Genomic DNA, 20,534 nt, shown 5'->3' with positions numbered 1-20,534 from the left:
CAGCATGACACTGGCACCCAGACAGACCTGTAGATCAATGCGATAAAATAGAGGACCAAAAAATAAACCTCCGTAGCTAAAACCAATAGTGCTGGGAAAACTGTATATCCACAAAGATAACAAAAATAGACAATATCCCTCACACTGTATAAAAATCTACTCAAAATGGATCAAATACTTTTATATAACTCTCCAAACTGCTAGAGAAAAACAGAAGGAAATGCTGCAAAATACAGCCATAGGCAAAGACTCTGAAAAAGCCTCTAAAGGCACAGGAAATCATTTTGAGAATTGAAAAATGTGATTGAATTTAAAAAAAAGTGAAGAGTGAAGAGTAGAGATATATCCTACAGAATGGAAGAAAAGCTTGCCAGCTACACATGACAGGGGGCTAATATCTAGAATCTATTTTTTTAAAAACCTTCAAAATTAAACACCAAAACAAAAAATAGATAGATAGATAGATAGATAGATAGATAGATAGATAGATAGAGGAATTGTTCAATCAATTAACAGGCAAATGAACTGAACAGACTTCTCAAATATAAATGTCAATTAATGTTTCAAAAAATACTCAACATCCTTAGCCATCAAAGAAACACAAATTAAAGTTACACTGAGATTGCATGTCATGCCAGACAAAGCTTCTCTCATCAAGGGAGCAAATACAACAAATGCTGGCAAGGATATGAAGAGAGGGTGGAGGAACCCCTTACTCACTGCTGATGGGAGTGTAAACTAGTTCAGCCACTAACGGAAGTCAGTATGGAAGGCCCTCAACAGTCTGACAGTAGAACTACCATATGACCCAGCTACACCACTTCTGGGTATATTCAAGAAGGTCTCTAAGTCAGAACACCAAAGACACTTACGCATCAACCATGTGTACTGCTGCACCCTGTAGCTACACTGTGCAGTCAGAAGAAGCCCATTAACTGATGATGGTAAGTAAAACACACACTCATCAGACAGCAAAAGGTGACCATGTGAGTGGTCTAAAAGGACTGGCATGAAGGCAGCAGGAAAAGGAAAAGGCAACAGCAGGAATAAATGAGTGAAGTACAAGATACATTTTTATAAAAATGTAATAGTAAACCCATTGTTTTATACGCTACAAATTATTAAGAAAACGAACTCATAAAAAATAAGATAGTATGCTTTTAATTCTACATCTGTTTCTCACTCTATCTGTCCTTTTTTCAGAGCTTAACATTCAGATTCATTAAAACATACTGCAGAGATAAAAATGCAGATTTAAATCAGCATGCCATAATAATGAGCAGTGTCAGGTTTCTCTATTTTGATGACTTTGCGGCGAGCATTTTGTGATTTGTTGGTCTTACGCACATTCTCATGCAGTTACCCTCAGGTCTCCAGCTCTGCCTGTCTCCTTGAACTCTTTGTAGCAGCAGTCCTTACCTTTTCTCTGAGTTTAGTTTCCCAATATGCTGGGTTCTTTACAACCCAGCATAGGTTGAGGAGGGAGGCGCGGAAGACTGGGAAATAATTATTCAGACACCCCAGCTTCATGGGCCAGACATTTTCTTTCCTCTGTACTGCCTGACTGGACAGTGAGAAGCTGTGACAACAATCAGGGTTTCTACCTAATCCATGATGATAAAAACAGTTCCAGAAGTTCTTCCCTGCCCACTTTGAAACACATTTTTAAACTCTGCATAATGAACAGACACTTCTGAACAAGAGCTCTGAATGAGTTCATTGCCCTGAGCATAAGATTCCATCAGAAACAAGGCTCCACCTAAAAATTTCACCAAATCCTGCCCATTCTCAGAAGCTGAGACTCTGTACCTGGAAATCTCCTGCTTTTGCTGGCTAATGTGTTTTGTATGACAAATTATCTTATTATTTAAATATGTACTAGACTGTACTGTTGCTTGTTCAGCATCTGAGAGTGACTGTGGATTTATCCTTGTCATTAGTAGTGGTGACTGCACGTGTGTGTGTGTGTGTGTGTGTGTGTGTGTCCAGGCATGCATGCACATACACACACTTGCACAAGTCACTGTAAATGTTTGGAGGCCAGAAAACAACTCTGTAGGTCATTTTTCTTTCCCCCTGCTAATGTGAGTTCCAAAGATCGAACTCACGTTGCCAGCCTTACACACCAAGTTCCTCTATCCACTGAGCCATCTTACTAGCTTGGTTACCGGAGATTCCGAAGTTCACTGCGCTCTCTGCAGTGTTATCTGTCCCATTCAATGCCTCTTTCCTACCTCAGTGTCACAAACAGGCTTTCTAACTGGTAGTCCACCATACAGAATGGCACTGACACACGCTAACATGGGCCCACAGCTCTGCCTATGTACAAAGACAAAGTATAGGGAGAAGGATGTACCTTCTCACAGATTCAGCGCTGGCTTATATAGCATTCACAACAGTGTTGTCTAAATCAGTGTCAATGTCTGCACACACAGCTCAAAGTATGATATATGCTGGCCTATACTAGTAGATTTCAGAGGTAAATCCTTTGTCATTGGAAACAGTATCTTTGTTTTTTAAAGAGTCATGAGCAGCTGAAGAGCATTACTGCATGCCAACATGACCTGGGTTACACTCTGTGGCACTTACTGATATAGAAAAATCAAACATATGCTACTCATTTTTACTAGTCTAATGCTTCACTCACAGACTCTGAAATTAAAAGCCCCAAATGATCCCTTTTAGAAACCAGCTAATTATACAAGAGTTGGGGTAGAGCTTTTATTCTATTTTCTTCAAGAACTATACTCCTTCAGAAGTAGTAAAATTAAGGAGTAGTTTATGGAATGTTAGCATGTTTTAATGTTGCATACTAAGCACACAGCATTGAAATGTCAAAGCGTTTTACTGTTCTGTCCGGTTCCTAATTATTTGAAGGTAAAATCCCACTTTGCCAATAATTTATAAGGCTTGGAGATCTCAGTCTGCTCCAGGTGGGACACAGAAAACATACATTATGAGGGTACGAGACAAATGAGTGGGTTCCACAAGTACCTGCTGTCAGGCAAATAGGAAAGTTCTTATCTATGTGAATTCAAAGAAAGCGGGGCCACTGCACTGTTCTACCCCAGGAACAAACAAGTTATCTGCTCTACTGGCAGGGGCTCAGGCCTAAAACCTGGTCTTCCCTCTCCCTCCTCAGGGTACCCTGCTGAGCACATCAGATACACAGATCAAAGGCTGTGTCAGAGTTTCTTCATTTTCTTGATCTTCCCAACAGCCCTTCAGAGGTGACATCAAGGACTAGGCTTAGGGAAATAGCAGCCTAAAGAAATAATCTGAGCATGGCAAGGAACATCAATTCCAGTCCAAGCCTGTCTAGTTTCTAAACTCTTAAGTCTTTCCAGACTGTGATGCCATTTTCCATGCTAACTGTACCACACAGGAAAAGGTGCTACACACAGAGAGACACAGACAGACAGACACAAATAATCTGTGTCTGTCTGTCTGTCCATCTGCCTCCCTCTCCCTATCCCCATCCCTCCTTCTAGCTTAAAAAAAAATTAAAAATAAATAGGAAATAGCCATGGCAGCTCATGCCTATAAGCACAGCATGAGGAAAGGGGCTTGCCATGATTTCAAGGCCAGCTTGGGTTATATATAAAGATCCCGCCTCAAAACAAAACAAAAGAATAAACAACAACAAAAAACAAGCCCCAAGAAAACACAACACAAGTGGGAAGAGGCAGTTTTTCTAGCAGTAATCTTAAAGGATAACTAGGGATAAATCTAAGGCTGTATTAAGATGGTGAGAAATAAGTAGCACCAACTATTCTTCTCTGGGTACATTCATTTATATAACGAAATTAAGAAGACCGCCATCCACACCTCAGTGCAATAGTTTTTGGATTTGTTTTGATTTGGTTTTTCAGTTTGCAATCAAAACTAAGACTCTGCACATGCTATAGAATTACACTGTACCAAAAAAAAAAAAAAAAAAAAAAAAGAATTACACTGTACCACTGAGCTAAAGCCCCAAGCCTAATGAGTTTTGTTTGGTTTTGTTTTTAAATAAAATACCACACAACTGGAGGGGGGACAACAAACACTTACCACTTTGTACAAAAGCAATCATAACTGTTTTGTAAATATTCTTTCATTTACTCTTTACTCTGGGAGTTAGCGATTTATTCTCATCATCCCCTTTAACAAAACTGGGATTTGCTGAAGCTCACAGCAGTCAGTGATGGGGGTTACACCTAAGTCCTGGTGAGTGAGACCAACACTCAGGTAACAACATACTGTTTATTTACACAGACCTGAGCAGTGAAATGGCTACATGCTGGAGGCATGTTCCCTGGGCTGAAAGGAAGACAGCTCCTGGACTAACATAGGTCTTGATATCCTCCTTTCTTCCCCAGTACCAGGGACAAGAGCTAAAAGGATGGCAAGGAGCAAAAAAAGAGGAAACTGCTGAAGTAGAGTGTTGCTGAGTTTGTGCATTCAGTTACTGGCGGCAGGAGGCACACTGCTCAGACTTCATGCTTAGCAATCGTCTGGCAGGGGTATAAAGTTTATGTAGTTAACCTAATATTCCCATTTTAAAAAGCAGAAATTTACAAATACTTGCGAATTACTTAACAAATTTCTTTCTAGAGAGTTCTGTTGCTTCAAAACATTTACTATGCAAAATCTCCAAAACACAAAATTTGGAGACTGATGAAACAAACACCCAATAAATTCTGGCAATCATGAAGCTTTTCCCAGGCAGCACTCTAACAGGCAGCACTAATCAGACGCAGTGGGTTATCAAGTGAGAAAGGAGAGGACATGACTGGTGAGGGGAAATAGTGCGTGCTCCTGGGGGAGCTGGGAGGGGGAGCTGGAGGGGCAATGATCAAGATGAGCTATTTATATACATGTGAGATTGTAAAAGAATAAATAAGATATTCTATCTTTAAAAACATATTTTACTAGACTGCTCTATTTGCCTAACTCAGTCTTCTGTTATTCTGGTTTTTCTCTTTTGACTAAAATGCTATTTGTCTGCCTTTTGCCATGTAAGCTTTAACACGCATCTACAGTTTGTAGGTACTTTCCTATACAACCCACAATGCTCTCATCACGCCTAACAAAACTAAGAATAATGTCTTGGCATCCCACCTGGCTTATTTTTCAACTCCACTGATTATCTAAAGGTTATCTATTTTTTTTTAACTTGGTTTTTGTTCAAACCATTATCCAAAGAAAGGAAGCACACACATGCATCTCCTCTGGGTTTTAAGATAAATCAGTCCTTCTCTAACTCATCCCTTCTATCATACCATCAACTCAATGAGGAAATCAGCTCAGTCTGCACACACCACATTCATTCACGTCACGGCCCGGTTATTTATCACCGCATGCATCAGAAGGCAGTGCCCACGACTACGATCCGGCCCACCCTCAGAGTAAGCTTTTTGCTTCCCTTACTGTTTCATCTTCAAAGATGAAACATACAATGCCTGACAGGGCAGCTGTACTCTGTCTTCCAGAAGTCATCCATGCTACCAGGGGCTAAATACATCTGTTATTACAATGACACTTAATTACAAGGGAAAGCAACTGAAGTCTTCTTTGAGAGACTTCGAGGAGCCCAGCCAACCCCCTTGCACCCCATCACAGCAGAGGCGCCCAGGCCAAACCTGGGTAATTCTCTCCAGAACAGAGCTGGCCATTGTTAGTTATGGAGTTTGGAAAATTAGCAGAATAACAGACCACTGTAAGACAGGGAAAAATCAGTTTACTGGCTCACAGAATGTGCTCAGCTCATTTTTCTTGTTAGGGATTTTTATTTATGATGGAGCACCACTGCATGTTTTGTAATAATGAAGTCTTAGCAACATGAAAGCTCTCAGTGGCAGAGCATATTTAGGGTAGGTGGGGGAGGGGAGGAGAGGGGACCTGCAGGGGCTATCATGTCTGTGGATAAGAATGTGCAGAACTGGGGCTATCATGTCTGTGGATAAGAATGTGCAGAACTGGAGATCTCCAAATGTCAAAACCAGAGCAGCAACAAGACCCTGAGCTAGAGATTTGTTCGGAGAACACAGGGCCTACTTTGCACTCATTCAACTTGCTATTAGGTGCTGGGTGTGCCAAGGGTTGATGCACCTAGAAATGGCTCAGCCACAGCTCCCTGGGGCTATGTCCCTGAGATTCTCACTGGCACCCTTTCCTGTTTACATTTTAGCTTGTACTGATGAGCTGAAACACTGCACAGTGAGTGCAGTGAGGCTTCTGGGAACCTGAGCAGTCACTGCAAAAGCCCAGCATGCTGAGCCACTCTGTGATGCTGGAGGCAGAGCCTCCTCTGTCCCACACCCCAGGAGCCTGCTTACTTAAACCCATTATTTTACTTTAGAAACAACTGTCACTAAAAATATTAAAGCAAACCATCTAAAAGACTTTCTCTGACAAAGAAAAGCAATGCAAAAGATCTTTCATTTAGATAAAGAAAATGCACCACAAGAATGTAAAGGGAGGAAGTTTATTCACATTATCACATCTATGAGCTGTGACAACCTTGTAAGACAGCTAGTCTTTGAGGCCCACAGTTCCCTCACAGGATGATCCAGGCCACCCACTGTCTTGTCAACCTGTAGTACTTATCTCACACAGTGTGCATCACTATTATTTAATGCTAATGTAAGAAGCATAAGATAAATGCACTACCGACTTGCTATCATTCCTATCATGTATCTTACATGTTCCTGGGGACCAGGACTGTTGTTCTTCGTCCAGCCTGGAACTCTGCAAATAGGAAGCACTTAATAAAGAGTATCTTTAGCAAAATCAAGTTCTAGGGAGCCTCCCTGTCCCTGTCCTTCCATGCTAACACCTGCCTAGTTGTGCTGCACTTTTCTCTGGTATGATGGATTTACCACACTGTATTATAAGTTACCACGTACTTAATCAGGTGCCTGGCTAGCAGCTTAGCAACTCCAAAGCAGCTCAGGTCTTGGTTCCATAAGCACGGCGCTTGGAACATAGGTATGCAGTAATGGAATGGATGGGACAGGTGAGAAACAGCACAGAGGAGCCACATCAAACAAAAGACACTGCCTTAGCCCTGGGTCTATCACTGAGGGCCCCATCAGGCTGCAGCTAAAAACACTGTGCTGGAAGACACCTCTGCACTTTGGTGAGCTCTTCTGCACACGATATACACTAAGCACTATTATGTGCACAGAGCTGCACAAAGGATGACTGCTGGAGTCTTAAGTGTCTCCTTTTCATGAGCAGAATCTATACCATAGACTTGCTGGAGATTCCAGCTGCCTGCTTCCTGCTGCCCAATTCAGGGTATGTTCTTTCACCAGACTGACAGTCTCCTTCCCTCAAGCGGGCTTCCTTGGCCAAGATTAGTTCTTTACTAAATCAGACTGTGATCCTGGGGTCTGTGACGTGTCCATGGTTATGGGCTGTGGTGGTTTACAGTTTACTCTACCCTGAGATTAAATTATGTGTGCAAACATCAAGGTCAAAATTGGCCTGACGGTACATCACAGGACAGTAAGATTTCTGCAACAGAAAGAAACATACTATTCAAATGAGTTAGGTCTATCTGGATTTCTAATTATGCATGCTATACCTATTTCCTGTTATTGTGGAAAACTGGGATGAAGATACAGTGTCTGGCTACCCTAGATATAACTAATTAGATGTACCTGTGGCCAGAAACTGGCACACCCCTGTTCAGCAACTCTGCTTCATCTCAGCGTCATACGCCGTCTCTAACTCCCAATTACTGGCTCCCACTAAGCTGTCCCTGCATTTCCCCACTATCTTGACCCTAATGTTCACCCCTCTCTTTCTTGGCAGGTCCTACATTCCACTTCAGATAAGACTGATGAGGGCTATTTGTCGAAAACTGCCTACTCTACTTTGAACAATTTTTGACTCAAATTCACCGCTGTAACCAAGGCTGAGACTTGGCTTCGAACTCCAGCTTCTATCTTCTTCTGGGATGTTGGGGAATACTGGGTTGACAGGGATTCTCCACTATGCAAGATTTCCACCTTAAACCTTTTAACTTCAGCAATTTGCACCAACAGTTTCAGAGTTAGGGATGTTCTGCTCTTCCAGAACACCTTTATTTGCATGCTTTCTTTGACAGTGTCAAGAGTTTCCCATTTTACCAGAGAATCATTATGGACTGACAACTGCATTTAGGACTTCAAGTGACTTCAAATAAGGCTTGTGGTAATCCTCTTTCTGGCTTCCCCCTCAAGATACTGTTTCTCTTCCACCTTAATGTGGCTCCTGTTCTCTAGCTAGCTCAACACCTGGGTTTAAGTCTAGGACACCAAAAAAAAAAGAAAGGAAAGAAACTTGTCACTTAATTATTCTGTAGGTGTGGATGTGAGTATACACGTGAGTGTTTGTGTGGGTGCATGTGCACGGAGGGGCTCAGTCAGCCATGTTTTTCCAGAGCCATCCATCTCGGTTTTTTTGAGACAGTCTCCTCCTGCGGCATGAGGCTTGCAAAGCAGGCTAAGTGTTGGCTAGTGAGCTGCAGAGGTCTGCCGTCTTCACCTTCCGATCACTGGGGTTACAAACACGCCACACCTGGCTCAGGTTCCCTAAGTGGGGCCTATGGCCTGAGCTCACATGTTCACGCCTGCGCGGCCAGGACATAACTGATGGAGCTACCGCGTCACCCTGAAAATGTATCTTCTAGGGAGTTGGTGGCTTTCTACTTGCCGTTATCACAATTAACTTCCAAAGAATCTTCAAGTGAAAAAGTATTGCTTCTCCATTCTTGGTATGTATGTCTAAGGTTCAACAATTATACTGTTCAGTGCTGTGAATATTAGTATCAATATTCTCTTCACAGTAATGGTAATGTAATTGCTGACTTTTGTGATAACAACTTTGCTGTCCAGAATAAAGAAAAATTCTTTAATTTGTTCTGACATTCAAAAAATGAGATATTTATTCTGACATGACATATCAAGTAAAATGTTTATTTTCAATAGGAAAACACAACTGTTAAAATAATAAAGAAAAAGACTGAAATGAAAGGGATTTAAGAAATCAATGATCTACAAAATGTTACCAATGACAAGTTCTGATCACAGACATAAGAACCTGGTTTACAAAACCCAAAATGTAGACACTGAGCAATGAGTATGTGCTGACGGGGGCGGAGGGGTTGTGAACTTTAACACAGACTGAAAACTTCCACCCAGGCTAGTTCCTAGGTCACAGAGATGTATGAATGCTTCTCAATTAGGCAGCTCAATTCTTTAGCCACGGCCAGGTTAATTTCGTTACGCTACTTCATAGCCTTCCTTCAGTCCACTACCAGCACAACTTGCTTTTGCGCTGTGGTCCACACCGCTATAGGAGCAAGCAAATTCAGTAGTTTTCACTCTTCAGACAGTCGCTGTGGTTTGTGGATGGAAATGTGGTCTGCAGAATCTCAGGTAATCAGGACAAGAGCTGGAAGGTACCATGAGTCACAAAGTTCAGGTCTCACATGAGAATCAGACTAGAGAAAAAGACGGTTGAAGAACCTGAATGCAACTCCATGTCATACAGCCCCAGAACTCAGGCTGCAAACAGCTCAAGCGCCTGGGCAAGCCAGTGAAATCCTGTGCCCTAGACCCACAGACACTACACGCCTACTTGCCACCTGAATATTATTTCATGGTGCACAGCCTGTATCCTTTTTACAAAAGGCAGAAGGCAGTAGCAGGAAGTAATGAGGAGCAACATGGAGGCTTACAGAAGTTCTTGAGGATTGAGGGCACTCTGGCACCTAGTAAGACAAGCAACCCAATGTCATAAGGCTCTAAAGTGATAGTTACCCTTCCTCCCCTCCAGGCTTAAGGTGCCCAGGCTCCCTATACCTCTCTATACACAGGCCCAAAAGGGCTGGAGGTACAAGGGTGAAAAGCAAAGCAACTCCTTATAATAACTTTTCTTCTCTAACTTACCATTAAAGCAGAAGTGAATGTGCGTTGTAGTTCTTACTTAAAAGAGGGAGGGGTCACTGTCTTAAAGTAAATTGTCACCTTCCTCCTCAGTTCCCATGTTCTGTGGAATCTGAGAGGTCACTGAGAGACATGCTTCCTCATGCCTATGACACATGTACCAGCCAATATCATGACTACATCTTTTATTTTAGATTTTATTTGTGTGTGTGTGTGTATGGCTATTTTGCCTACATGTATCTGAGTGTACCACATGTATGTCTGATACTAAAGAAGGCATCAGATTCCCTGGGATTGGAATTATGGACAGTTGAACCACTGTGTTAGCTACTAGGAATTGAACCCAGGTCCTCTGCAAGAACAAGAAGTCTTTTTTATTGTCTTGGAGAAAGAAAGCATCCACCATATGGAAAAGGCTAAACTCCCAGCACTAACAACAAAGCAAGAAGATTTCAAGTTCGATGGCTATATAGTAAGCCTTGTTAAGAAAGGAAATTTTTTTAAAGGAGGAAGAAAGGAGAGTAAGAGTAGAAGGAGGAAAAGCAAGTAAGCAACCATCGTTCCATGGCATAAAGTAACATTATTTCTACAGTATGTTTCCTTGCTGGTATCCACATTAATATAAATGCACACTCAGAAAAACCATGAGAATGTTAACAGCTTGCTATTTTTTTTTACTCCCTCCTCTATTTTGACTTAGTCGTTAATGCTCTTAAAACAAACAGACAGACAGACAAACAGGCATACAATCACAAAATAACCAAATGTTAGAAATTAGTCATAAAATAGGGCTAACAAGCTGGGGAAAAATATCTCAGGTGTCAGAGAGAAAGGGAAAACAAACAAAAGAAGAACATTCAACAGCTGAAAATGCTTTTGCTCAAAGCACAAACATGTTTGGCCTGTTATAAGATTTTTTTAAACACTTTTTTAAGGGAAACTCTGGGAAGTGACGGACTTGCTTCTTACACTGCCTAAGGCAGGGCCTTGGCTCCTCCATGGACTATTTATTGTATAATTGGTTCTCACAATACACTGTAAGTAGAAATTACAATAGCCACTTTTTATCAATAAGAAAACTGTAGACAATTTCAAAGAAAACTGCGTTTAACTCTACTAACTGTATTCTTAAACAGCACATCACACAGTAGTGCACCAAAACTTATCATGAGGGCCTGAGAGGTGGCTCAGAGGTTAAGAGCACTGACTGCTCTTCCAGTACACACATGGCAGCTCATAACGGTCTGTAACTCCAGTTCCAGGGAACCTGACACCCTCACACAGACACAACACTAATGCACATAAAGTTAAAACAAACAAACAAACTTACCACAGTAAACAAATGCTCATTTCATTCATTCAGCAAAACCATTTTTTGTGCTAAATACTGTGCTAGGTTTAAGTAACAAAAGCCCATCTCTGTCCTCTAATATTAATGTTCGGGCCATTCCAACCCTTACTTCTTTCCCTTATCTATCTGTCTATCTGTCTATCTGTCTGTCTGTATCTATCTATCTATCTATCTATCTATCTATCTATCTGTGTGGGTGTTTTGTCTACATGCATGTACGTGTGTCTGGTGCCTGTGGAGACCAGAAGAAAATGCCTGGTCATACTATTTGAAACAACATAGATGAGCTCAGGTTGACCTGCAGTCTGAATATGGAACAGATGAATAAGCTGAGAAGCTATAAAGCAGAGAGCCCCCAAATACCGCACTGAGGAAACATACAAAGGCAGTCATTGTTTATGCGCAACACAGGGAAAATTCTGCTCTGTCTTCAGAGCATGTAAACATGAACCAGTTAGACAGGAGTTTGTGCACATATACACGTCCACATGAAGAAACAGTGTACACACAGGCTGTAGTTTTCGGCTGCCAATGATGGTTCTCACCCATACTCAGGAGGCTGAAGCCTGAGGACCACATTGGCTTCTGAGGTGGTTCGAGTATGAGTGCCCCAAAAGGCTGTGCCATCTTTATCCATGGTCCCCAGGTAGTGGCACTGTCTAGGGAGGGCGTTGGTAATTTAAAGACTTGCCATCTTGAGTTTGTAGTTAGAGATGTGACCTCTCCGCTGCTGCCTACCTGCCTTCTGCCACACTTCCCTGCCGCGACAGTGACGGTCATTCCTCCTTCTAGTCATAAAGCCCAAAACAAACCCCTCCTTCTATAAGCTGCTCTAGTCATGGTGTTTTATCACAGCAATAAACAAACAAAGAAAGCACCCTATCTCAAGAATTGAAAACCAAGTAACATGTAGGGTTTGGTTTTTTGTTTGTTTTGCCTATTCATAAAAACAAGTTGTTTTGCAACACATAAACAATAAGTTTAAAAACCAGATCAAAATACTATACTTAACGAGTGGCAAAGGCAGCTCTTATTATTGCATTTTCACTTAACCTAAGGTCTTATACTGAGCCACAGAAAATGGCCGAGTTCCACAAAAGCTAGCAATCAAGCAACTAAGAAAGAAAAGCCAGACAAACCTGTTCAATGCAAGCAATGTGGAGACTGGAGATGGGAAACAGGAAAGGATTTTGCTAACACATCAGCAAATTTAGGTGCTACAGAGGAAATGTCAGCCCAAAAGACACTGCTGGAAAGGGAAATTGGTCCCCACTGCATTGAGCCCAGGTCCTATTCTTTTTAAATGAAATGCTAAAAAGGACAAAGAACATGGCCCATGAATACTAATGAGGGCACAAAGCAAATTCCATCAACCTTCAGGAGTGAGGTAACTGCTCTTTTTAAAAATGTCAGTTATTAATCTAGAGAAAATAAAGGACCTTGTACTCAGCCACACATTAACACAAGCTGAACAGCAGACATATAGAGGCCTCAGGAAAAGGAAGATGTTGCCTGTCAGAGAATAGACTACAACATTTGGGTTCTGCCTAGGAAGCCTAAGGAGTTCAAGAAGGTCTTCCTGAAAAAAAGAATATAAAACCAAAAACCCTTTAAATACAAGGCAATCGACTCAGCTTTTGTGCAGTTTCAGAAAGGAAGACTAAGGCTGAATGACCCTATTCAACATTAAAACTCACTACTCACTATCAGCAGAATTTAGTACTGACAGAAAGACATACAAAATAAACAAATGGCTCATAACAGTCAACCTGGAACCAACTCCATGTACATAATCAGGTGATCTGTGACAAAGGTGACCCTGCATTGCCCTGGACGGTGTCTTTGGTAAATGAGCTGGGTTAAAAGGTGGCTTCTTCTTCCACGCTGTACTCTACAATATATGATGAAGTTTATTTTAGATCTAAATATAAAAAGCAAAAATTAAAAATTTAGAAAAGGCCCAGGTTATTCATATGAATTTAAAGTAAGCAAAGAATACTTTAAAAGAACTAATTAGAGACAGAAAAAAAATGACTAACTGAACAATTAAGAACTTTCCCTGGAGGAATCAGTAAGAAAATGAAAACTAAGCCGCAAAGTAAAGAAGATATTTGCAAATAGTATTTACTAAGCAGAGACTTGTATTATTATTATATTAAAAAAAACTTCTATAAAGCAATAATAAATTAAGTAATACGGAAGAGAATGGGTAAAGCTTGTGATTTGTTAAAACAACAGCCAAAAAACATGAAAAGGTACTTGACATGGTTATCACAGAAATGAAAACTGAAACGATGCAAACATACTCCCCAGCTCCCAGATTAGGAAAGCGCAATACCAGATGCTAAAGATGTGGGACAGCTGCGATTCCTACAGCTAGAGCTACATCAGTGAGTGTGTTCTGGGAAACCCTCTGGCAATACTATGTACCGGAATTAACTACGTGCTAACTTCACACTGTGAGTCCTAAGTATGTACTCTACCATTTTTACCAAAGCCAGTTTTTTTTAAGATTTATTTATTATTTATACAACATTTCTGCCGGCACACCAAGTCTTACTATAGATGGTTATGAGCTGTCCTGTGGTTGCTGGGAACTGAACTCAGGACCTTTGGAAGAACAGCGAGTGTTCTTAATCTCTGAGCCATCTCTCCAGCTCCACCAAAGCCAGTTTTAAGAGTACCTATTATTTAGGATATGTGTTATTTATATGTATTTATGGTATGTATTATTTATGATAGTCATAAACACTTACATTCTTAAAGGAAACAAAAACACAAAAATAACGAAAGAATAAATAGCAAAACGAACAAAAAAAAACCTGTTGCATAGTTATAAAACTAGATGTTGCACAAACATGATTATCTATTGGACAAAATTTATAAAAAATATTTTTATCACCAGGCAAAGTTCTATGGGACATTACTATCTGGAACAAGAATAGATGAACTCCTCAAATCTGATTTAGGTAAAATACAGAATAACGAAGATCATACAGTATGTGTCTTCACTCACACAGGTTGATTAACACACTGGCAAAACTAAATGTCCTTAAACATCACGGTGACCCCTGTGGTTGGTAGACTTCTCTAGAATAAGGGGCAATGAGCCTAAGGTTCTGGTTGCGTTGATTCAGACTAACGGCTTTGGGTACAGACATATTCACTAATGAGACCACACATGCTCTCCTATATATGAGCTGTGATTCAGTAAGAATACAGAAGGAAGAAAGGTCCATTGCTGAAAAGTCTATTGCTGAATTCTTTTTCAATTCACTGTTCTCTCCTGTTAGTTTTAAAATAGGCATCAGCATGAGCCAAGTATTAGAAAGGATTTCAGGCTGTCTAGGTCCATTACTTGCTTTAATTTGGAAAAACTGCTTTAGAAAATTTAACATGTTAAAGTTCATTCTGTTTTGAACGCAAGCAGATAAGGAGTGCTCTGTACCTCCCTTGGCATCTAATCCAATTGTCATCACTCTTTTCCAGAGGTACCTTCTAAACTCAGCCATGCTGTCTAAAACATAGACATGGAAGATTAGCAGCCTCTGTTCTCTCTACAATAACAATTCATTTTAGACCCCCTGGACTCTCGCTGCCAAAATTTTAAAAGATATTTCACATGTACTATCTTTTGAACATTGAAACCATCTTATCACTATTTGTCCCACTTCCACACATGAGAAAATTTGGCTCAGACTATGAAATTAAGGTTTCATAAGAAATGTGAAAACTCCAAGATGACTTGGCTTTTCCATGCTGGAACTCATATACTGGTAGATATCTGTCACAGCATGTAGCTGGTACTAAGGCACTAGCCTCTTTGAGCCCCTTCCCATTGTGTAATCCAGAGTAAGTCCAGAATAGAAAATTTTATTTTATGGTAAAGGCTAAGTAAACTTGGAGGACTTCATCTACAGAGACTTCACATGTCATTTCATGTTATAAATCGACGGTACACTCTGCAGTAGACATCTGTGAACTGGGCCAGAATCATTCTCCCTCTTCCACCAGCAGTACTCAGATTTCCCCCAGGGGCCATCAATCACATCGACCAACTTTCTTCCCCATCTATAGAACTACCAAAGCATCCAGGCTGGGCCAACCCGACACTTTTTCCCAGGAATCTGAAGTGAGTGATGAAAGACTGAAAGTGGCTGAAGTTTATCTCTACCAAGCACAGTCCTTCAGTTTCTCAGGCCTCGTGTGAGCTCACACCGTCAAGAGTTTTCTTCTTACTTCTTTAGCCAAATGTTGGCTTCTGCAGCCTGAAAATCTCTGGCTCATCTGACTTTCAGTCCTGTTTATTACAAAGGTGGAGATTCTTCAACGAACCAGGCCATGGTCATTCTGTGAAGAAAATTCCCTTGTGGTTTTTTGTTTTTAAGTAGCATTTCTTATTCAACTGAACAAAGACAATAGACTGAAAAAGACAAAAGACTGAACAAAGGAATAAGGTAATACAGCCTTAGAATTTGGGCAATTTTTTTTTCTTTTTTGAAAACAGCTTTGAGAACCTTGAGGGTTTTTTTAGGAAATTTAAAAAAAAAAAAAAACTTGAATGTTTTTAACGCGGCACGTTCCATTTTAAAGAAATGTTTATGTCTAGATGTGGGTATGCTTGAACATATACAAGATTGTGAAGGCCAGATGACGACCCTGGTTCCAGTCTCACTAACCTGAAGCTCAACAATTAGGCTAGCTAGCTGGCTAATGGGCCTTAACCTCTGTGTCCCCAACATGGAGGTTACATGCCTGGTAATAATCCTCAGCATTTTCACCTGGATTCTGAGGAAAGGAAAGAACTAGCTCTTCAAGCTTGCAAGGTGAGTGTTTTACTAACCGAATCTTCCCCAGCCCTAATGAGGTACCTTTCTGTGAGGCGTCTTTCTTTACTCTAAACAGGCACTGTAGCACTGGTCACTTTGCACCCCTGCACCCCAAACCAAAGGGAAAGCCAGGCGCCACAGCAGCGGTCCTCAGCTACCCAGGCAAAGGGAGCTAAAGGATAGTTGCCAGCCTGTCCAGCCTGGTTAGTCTGGACTAAACTTAGACACCATATGCATATATACACAAGTATTTGTTAGATGGGGCTTCAATCTAAACAAAAAAGTCATTTATTTTTCATGCTCATGATATGCACATAGCCTGGTAAGTGTTTTTACACAAAATTTTACTGAATTTACATGAAGTGGAGAGAGAGAGACTGATTTCTGCAAGCTATCCTTTGCCCTCCACATGAGCAACATAGCATTTGAGATCTTAGATTTTCAGATCAGGGATGTTCAAAATATAGAACAAAAGGAAAGGTAGAACTGTCACCTTGACGGTAGCATAGGCCAAGCCCTCAACAGCATTTCTTTTCATGTAGCAACAGCACATGAGGTACTTTTCTCTTGCAGAGACTGGCAAGAGGACAGACTATCGAAACTTTTACATTGCCTGAATCCCTGATGTCCCAGTTCACACAACACAAATCCACTGCAAAGGGATACCAGAATCCCCTCCCTATGTAAAGTGCTCTACTTAATGAGCAAAAGCCTCTACTTTGTTCCTGGCATACTGTGGGGGAAAATATTACCAAAGAGCATGCTTGCTTCCTGCAAGCTACCTGCGATCTTACTGAGGAGATAATGCACGCACATATGAAACAACCACAACAGGAAGAACACCAACTGCCAAATCCAGACCTTCTTCCCCAAGCTATAATTCCAGACAGCTTCCTACACATCCTAACACTGAGGCATAGGATTGCTTCCTTTTCATTAATAACCAAATTCTAGACCAAGGCAGAGAATGTAATCACAAGAGCATTTCTCTGCAAGATGATGGAAATTCACCCTTTTAGAAAGAGCTAAAGAATGAAGTAATCTCAGGATCATACAATTTACATAAGCAGGTTTTAGTAAATAACAATCTCTTTTATCATCAGCTATGAACACTTGTATTCAGAGAAAAGACAAGATGGTATTTATAAGTAAACAAACACCAGATCACTGTATGTTCAAAAGAAATCCTAAAACAAATGTTCCCTCGACTTGGGGTGGGTTGAAGCAGCTCACCAATAAATAAGTATGCTTGTTTAGTACAGAACTCCCAGGGACAAGATAATGGATACATACCTACACTCAAGAAAAATTAATCTTGGTTTAGTAAAAGTGTGCAACTTACGGCAATTTATTACAAGCTGCTTCCTAAGTTTGAAATCCTTAAACTAGAGTGAGGCTTATAAAATGACACGCAGTGTGATACTACCTGATCCACAGCTCCCTCCACAGCCAGTGAAATTCCCATTTAATAAAGAAATACAAGCAGTATTAAAGGAAATTACAGTGTTGCTGTAGCATTCCAGAACTTAGAACCAATTCTGCAACTGTGAACAATTTCCTAGTATCAAACAGGGCAGATAATGTTTAGGCTTTGTAACACATGCCAGCTAGTAAGGTCAAAAGTGATAGACAAGACACTCAAACGTGGACCTCTAGCCTCCACAGGTAAGCATCTATGTACCCATGCATACACAGAAGAGAAGGGAGAAAAGGAGGGGATGAGGGGAAGGGAGGTAATGGGATCAGGAAAGTGGGGAAAGAGTATATTTCAAACCCCCAACTGTCCATTCTAGAAGCTCTGCAACACCATTTTTGCACCATTCTGCCAAATGTTCCAATGAATCCACTTACCTTATTGTGTTCATACTTGTAGGGGATCTTGAGAGTGTCCATAGCTCTGATCATGGCCTGCATGGCTGTGAAGATGTTCTGATACACCAGTTTGGTAAAACCTCTCTTGTCTTCATCAGAGTATCCCGACCCATGGATGATCCTCATCTGCTTAATGAAGGTGCTCTTGCCGCTCTCTCCTGTCCCTGGAATAGAAAGGGCAGAAGCACGTTAGATCATGACTCCTCTGTTAGTTTCCCAATAGCAAAACTAGACACTGGCCTGAATGTCACAGACCCCAAAAGACATGCTGAGAGAAGCACCATACAAAGTCAAAATGCCACCTACAAAGGAAACTCAGAAAATTAGATGAGTAACAGTTCACTTTAAAGGAATGAGCTCAAAAACTATTTGCATCTTAGACAGCCACTGAGCTTAGATATATCAAACCCCGACTTGTAGCCCTGCCACTCTGAGAAACAAGTCCAACAGCATCATGGGACAATAACTGAAACTTCACAAAGCCTCTTACCAGGGCTTTGAAATGCATATTTGAAATGCATCCTGCATTCTGGAAATGGCAACACCCTTACACTGATGCATTTTAGAAATAAACAAGAGAAGAAGGCCTAAAGCCTAAGACATTTTTCTCTAGTCTGGCACTGGGGCAAAAGTAGACAACAAATTCCTCATAGACCAAAACATAGGTTACAATCTGGACCATAGTAGCCACAGTGTTTATTTCCAGGGCCTGGTTGGTTGAGTTGCCCTCTCTCTGTGTGTCATTCATGAGAAACACAACAACTCAGAAACTTTCTCTTAAGATGTTTTTCTTCTAATTTTCTTATCTTTACCATCCTCAATATACATTTGTAAATCTAAAAACTTCACATTTATAAATGCAAGTGCCTTTTTTATGTTCTTTTCCACTCCCCAACAATGTAAAGGACATATATTTTAAAAATAAACACTCTAAATATTTAAATATGAAAGAACAAAATGAGAATGATGACCTTCCTCCCGGCAAGTCTGCTGAGAACAGGATGAAAAGGAAGGGAAAATGGGAGGGAGGGAGAGTGGGAGGGAGAGAGGGACGGAGGGAAGAGACTAAGAGCTAGAACTGCAAATCTGCCCTCATGCCATTTTGCTTCTCCAATGTTTAGATTTCATTGCGGTCTTCATAAACAATCACGAACATTCAAGAAGTACTAAAACTTTTGCCAAAGTATCTTAAATAACAGCCAGTCAATTCAGACTCACAGATGTTACAACAAAAGGTGATCCCGGGCCCAATGTTCTACTGAAGGTGGTTTGTTTGTTGCTTGCATGCCTGTGGGTACTATACACACATGTGCAGATGGAGGCCCAATGTCAGGAATTGCCTTGATCACTTGTCACCGGGTTCATGGAGGAAGGCTCTCTCAGCTGAACCCAGAGCTCACTGATTTCCCTAATACACCTAGACAGCCTATTCTGAGGCTTTCTTCTCGCTTTTGGAGCTTTGCGATTATGTGCCCAAATTTACAAGGCAATGGGGATCTGAAATGAACTCTAGTCCTCACACTTGTGTAGCTCAGGCTTTATACACTGAGCCATCTCTCGAGCCTGCCCTATGACTTTAATATATGATATAGAACACCCTGAAATACAAAAGTAACACCGAAAAGTGCATGCTACTTCACATTTTAGTAGGGTCAAGTTGAAAATTATAATGAATATTCTACAATCCCACCACAGATACCAGAAACATCTAAAAATGTCTATTTCAAGTAGAAATGCAGCCACAAATTAGTAATCCTCAATCAATAACTTATAGTAGTATCTTTACTCTCTTAAGCAATTAAAAAGATGTTAAAAAAAAAAAAGCTTAGAATGCTCCTTTTTATTACTGTCCTCATCAAAAATTTTCTTACAGGCAGAGTGTAGATAGTCCTTTACACTATAAAAGCAGCAGAGATTTTGTTTTAAGAAGAAAAAAAAAAAAGTATGTGTATGTGTGAGCGTGGTTCTGTACATGTGAATGCAGGTGCCGAAGGAGACCAGAGCTGTAAGATTCCTCCACATCTTTTCTAGATTTTATTCTTAATGATGTGTTTATGAGTGTTGGTAAAGGGAACATCTATGTGTGGACATGACCCATGAGTGCAGATGTCCAGGGAGGCCAGATGAGGGAGCTAGATCCTGTGGACCTGAAATTATAGGCAGTTAGGAGCCACCTGACATGGTTGCTAGAAACCAAATTTAGGTACTCTGCAAAGGTAGCATGTGTTCTTAACCACTGAACTACCTCTCCAGCCCCAAACGATGTTAATTTATAAAGTTAATGAAAAAGAAAAAAGCAAAAGTCAGGCAGTAGGACTACTTTTCTCCTGGTAATCTTAAAAAAAAAAGTTTTACATAAATACATAATTTACATATTTACTCTTAAATAAAAAGCTAATGCATGAAGTATGAGCCACACTGGCTTGCCTTTCTTTAGAGCACTTTAGGCAAAAAGCAGTCAATGCCTGTCACCTCTTTGGATATATTCCTGGAGCCCTCAAAAAAATTTATTTTTTCTATTGCCAGAAGCAGAGCCAGGACTCCTTTCTCCCCATTCCCATG

The 20,534-nt window shown here is 40.7% G+C and overlaps 1 protein-coding gene across 1 annotated transcript in view; it reads right to left on the bottom strand.

Moving 5' to 3' along the window:
* Gnaq (G protein subunit alpha q) overlaps positions 1-20,534 on the bottom strand; it is a 230,554-nt gene that overhangs the window by 130,816 nt on the left and 79,204 nt on the right. Inside the window, exon 2 of the mRNA XM_021659255.2 lies at positions 17,952-18,136. Coding sequence (XP_021514930.1) covers positions 17,952-18,136 — 185 coding nt within the window. The remainder of the gene's footprint in view (positions 1-17,951; positions 18,137-20,534) is intronic.

Source organism: Meriones unguiculatus, chromosome 1 (assembly GCF_030254825.1).
Source record: "Meriones unguiculatus strain TT.TT164.6M chromosome 1, Bangor_MerUng_6.1, whole genome shotgun sequence".
NCBI lineage: Eukaryota > Metazoa > Chordata > Mammalia > Rodentia > Muridae > Meriones > Meriones unguiculatus.
This window is presented reverse-complemented; position numbering and strand designations above follow the sequence as displayed.